This window comes from Typha latifolia, chromosome 13 (assembly GCF_019914945.1).
Source record: "Typha latifolia isolate L0001 chromosome 13, TyphaL0001v2, whole genome shotgun sequence".
Lineage (NCBI taxonomy): Eukaryota > Viridiplantae > Streptophyta > Magnoliopsida > Poales > Typhaceae > Typha > Typha latifolia.
Window position 1 is genome coordinate 8,251,221 of NC_133098.1, and position 3,884 is coordinate 8,255,104.

General features: G+C 45.8%; 1 protein-coding gene across 1 annotated transcript; it reads right to left on the bottom strand.

Moving 5' to 3' along the window:
* Nucleotides 1-645: 645 nt before the first annotated feature.
* On the bottom strand, nt 646-3,496 carry LOC140800088 (uncharacterized). Its single transcript, XM_073154739.1, has one exon. The coding sequence runs from the start codon at nt 3,372-3,374 to the stop codon at nt 789-791; it is 2,586 nt and encodes an 861-aa protein (XP_073010840.1). The 5' UTR covers nt 3,375-3,496; the 3' UTR covers nt 646-788.
* Between the last annotated feature and the right edge of the window lie 388 nt (nt 3,497-3,884).

The following is a 3,884-nucleotide window of genomic DNA, read 5'->3' on the forward strand; positions in this document are numbered from 1 at the left end:
TGCAAGAAGTAGAAGGTGAAAAATTGTGGAGACTTCCAGTACAAATTCACAAACAGAAGCATGCCAAAATAAAAAGAACAAAAATGGGTCAATCTATTTCAGTAGAAATTAAATGATTCATAGGCTGAAATCCTTCTTAATGGCATACTGGTGTATAATGTATGACTTACTCAAGGAGACGGCAAAAGAAACTATCAAGATGCTCATGCGATGTGTTTCATCATGACCTGTTACATCCAAGAACTGAAATTTGTCAAGTTAAAAAGTTTCTTACCTAATACTTGTGACGCTAAAATAACGATCTTTACATAAGCATGTGCTATTACTTTGAAATTATGAAAACAATTAACTCAAAACTTTATGGGATGTTAAATATGAAAGAAGTCAGCGATGAGAACGGAGAGCATGGCTTCCTTACATAAAAGCACAGTCAGATATGCATCAATTTGAAATCAAATGACTAGAGCAGAGAGTGAGATATGCATTTGGATTACCTCAAGGTTAACTCCAGACCTCATAACCAAGGTTATTCTGCAATGAAAACTATGGGTAAAGAAAAAATAAATTCCAGAGACTAAGTGAGAAAAAATTTCTACAAACCAAGTGACAAAAGGATAATTGAAATTAGAAAATATAGTCATTTACATGAACAGAAAAAGAAACAAAATATTCACAACATCAGTAAGTTTTGCTTGACAGATCAACAGGACAAGTAGTTCCATATGTGTATCCAAAATATGACCAAAAAGACATATCTATAAAACAAAAGGGAGCATAAACTATAAACCTCAACTCGGTGGCTTCTCAGTTTTGGTGTTCATTGCTTCAACATCGCTTTTCATTGACCTAAGATTTCTTTCAGCGCATTCAACTTCCTTCTGCAAGCATCTTATATCTGCCCTGTGTTCCGGCTTATCTTGATGCACTAAACCAATGGCTTCCCTGCTTTCTCCTAATCTTTTCTCAATGTACCTCAACTTGCTTTCTAGTTCATTTATGTGGATTGAAAGAGATTCCACCTCTCTTGCTTGTTGCTCTCTCTTCTTAACTTCTTCGAGCCTATGTGTAGCAGCTTCTAGTCTTCTCAATCGTGCTTGTGGCTCTTTCAGACGGGCAATCAGGTGCTTAACATTAAACCCGTAACTCTGAAGTTTTATAGCTTCCTTCATCAATTTTTCAATCTCCAAAATGTCAGTATGACAAGAAGTTGTCACTGCTGCCTTCATCAGCCCGACTATTCTAAACCACTTTGCGAGGTACACATCTCTTCTGATATCCTCATCGACGCTCGCCTTTAGTAAACCTATGTAGTGTGGTGCTTGTGGAATCATATCAAAGAACCGGGGATACATTCTAATTGCCTCCTGTCCATAAGGGTCTTCAATCTTTCTTGCAGCACCACGTGGTCGTCTTGCCTTCTCTTCTGGCTCAGGAGAGCTGGGTTCCCACTCTGTGAGAAGCCCACAGCGCAGGAACTCCTCCAGCTCCTCAACAAGCAGCCTATCATTCATCTTCTCAACATCTACACTCTCCTCCTCGCTTTCGACATTGACTATATCAGATTTCTTCTCATCAGATGTAGGAGTATCTATTTTGATATCCGTACGATCTTCCTCATCTTGTTCCAAGCATTTGTTGTTAACTCGGCTTATCTCTTCTAATTTCCTCTTCCTCCCTTCACTGGCCTCCTTCTCAACTGTACATTTAGATCTCCCCGTATGTTTTTCCCTTTGCTCCACCACTTTGGAGCTAAAACTGCATACACCTAGACCTACTACCAGATCCTTCATCAGTCCATTTTTCGGAGCTTGAACACCGTTCTGCACTGGCGTGGTATATCCTTCCAGAGCTTTTCTGTAGCTTTCTATGTAGGCATTCCACCAATCAACGTAATCATCGCTCACACCACCATATCTATTTATGCCTGGAACGAAGATCTCAGCTCCTAATGAGCGGACACTATCCACCCTCTGTAGTAAAGCACAGACATTGCTCAACACTGGGACAGCCTGATCGAAGCCAAACTGCCTAGCAACTCGATGTGGATGATACTTCTCTGATAAAAATGGACCATCACTGAAGTACCCGACCAATGCACACGGCGAGACGACGGAAGTGAAATCAGAGAAGACATCCAATGCATCATTTATGACAGTAATCATCTGAGATTCGTTGTCATACCAACCGGGCTGATACCAATGACCCGAGTTCTTGGAGTAAGGCCTCCAATTAAAGGACTCACCATCCCGCAACACCCGGGCAGCGTGTTCATAAGTTGTGGTTTTCCTCCTCTTGCTCCAATGGATGATACGAGCCCTCGACAAGGGAAATGCGAGGTTTTTCGATGGCGGCGGCTGCAGCCTCTCGAACCGCTCCCACATCCAAGCTTGCAGAAGCCCGAACGGCGCCCAAACCTCAATCCGGCCGCTTCGTCTGCTCAGAATCGCAGACGCAATCGTGGTAAGATCATGGTAGATGTTGGCTGTCACAACCTGCGCGAGAGGTATCCGCTCTCCTCTACTAATCCTAGCGGCTAGCCCGAACACCCGTGCCGGCATTTCCCCATTGGGAGACGGCGGGATCACGTCCTTCGCCAGCCAGTACGCCAAGAACCCGAGATGCTTCAACTCGCGCTCCCCCCGCAGGTCCAAGAACCACTGCAGCCAGCTCTCACAGGTGACGCGGCGGCTAGCCTTCGCCTTGGGATCCAGCTCTCGAATCTTCTCTTTCTCCACCACCAGTCGCAGCCTCAGCTCGTCCTCCTCCTCGGTGGCGCTGGGCCTACTAACCGGTGACCCCGTCAGAGGCAAGCAGCCGAGCACGTGCGCGTCCTCCAAGGTGAACCCGGCCTCGCCCCAGGGGAACAGGAAGGTACACGTGGCGGGGCACCAGAACCCGAAGAGCGCCTCCATGGCTTGGCGGTCGGGGATGAGAGGTCTCGCAGAGGCGGCGATGGCGCCGTCGACGCCGGCGTCGCGCCATGCGCGGGAGAACTCGGGGTCGACAGACATCGCGCGGACCCACACGTCCCACCTGCCGTCTCCGCCGGACGACGACAGCCACCCTCGGAAGGAGATCTTGGGGACTACCGACGAGCCGGAATGCACGACGTCGGCGGGGATAGGGTCGGAAGGCGGGGACGACGAGGCCGGAAAGGAGTCGGGCGTCGTTGGGAGAAGAAACTGCGCTTCATTCTCTTCTAGAGTAATGGACGGCGGCAGTGAGGGTTTCGAGCTCGAACTACTCGGCTCTCTCTTACTCGGCTCTACCTTCTTAGTACGAACCAAAGAGTTGGTAAATGGAAAATATGATTGAGAGGAAGAAATGGGGGGTTTTGAAGGAGGAAGGGGAGGCGGCTTCTTCGTCTTCTTCATCTCGCTCTCGTTCGCAATGGGATCTGGGAAGAGAGATACAGAGGGAGAGAATGGCCGATGGCGGTAGAAAGAGAAGAAGGGAGGGATTAGGGATGGAATGCATTCTATGTCTTTCTTCTCGTATTGTAAATGGTTCGATTTGGAGGGAAAGGATGGCGCGCACTATCTTGGGTTTCGTTTTATCGCAACAGTGGTGAGATTGGACTTGGATTAGAGAGGAAAGGGTTTTGGCCTTTTGGGGGGTTGAATTAGGGATTGATTTGTAGCGGCAAATTAAAGTTGGGGGGTTATTAGTTTGTACCTTTTGATTTGATTGCCAATCAATGGCGGCATGCCATGCGCGGTTTTTCTTTATTTTTTTTAAAACCAAAATATACTTATTTTTAAATTTATTTATAGAAATGACTTACATTCCAATCTTACTAAAAAAAAAAAAGTTCTATTAAACGCTAAACTGTTAAATAAATTAATTAATATAATCAGTATTTTATTAAAAATAAATAAATAATT

Coding starts and splice junctions, on each gene's coding strand:
- LOC140800088 (XM_073154739.1), bottom strand. CDS start 3,374: ATGAAGAAGACGAAGAAGCCGCCTCCCCTTCCTCCTTCAAAACCCCCC.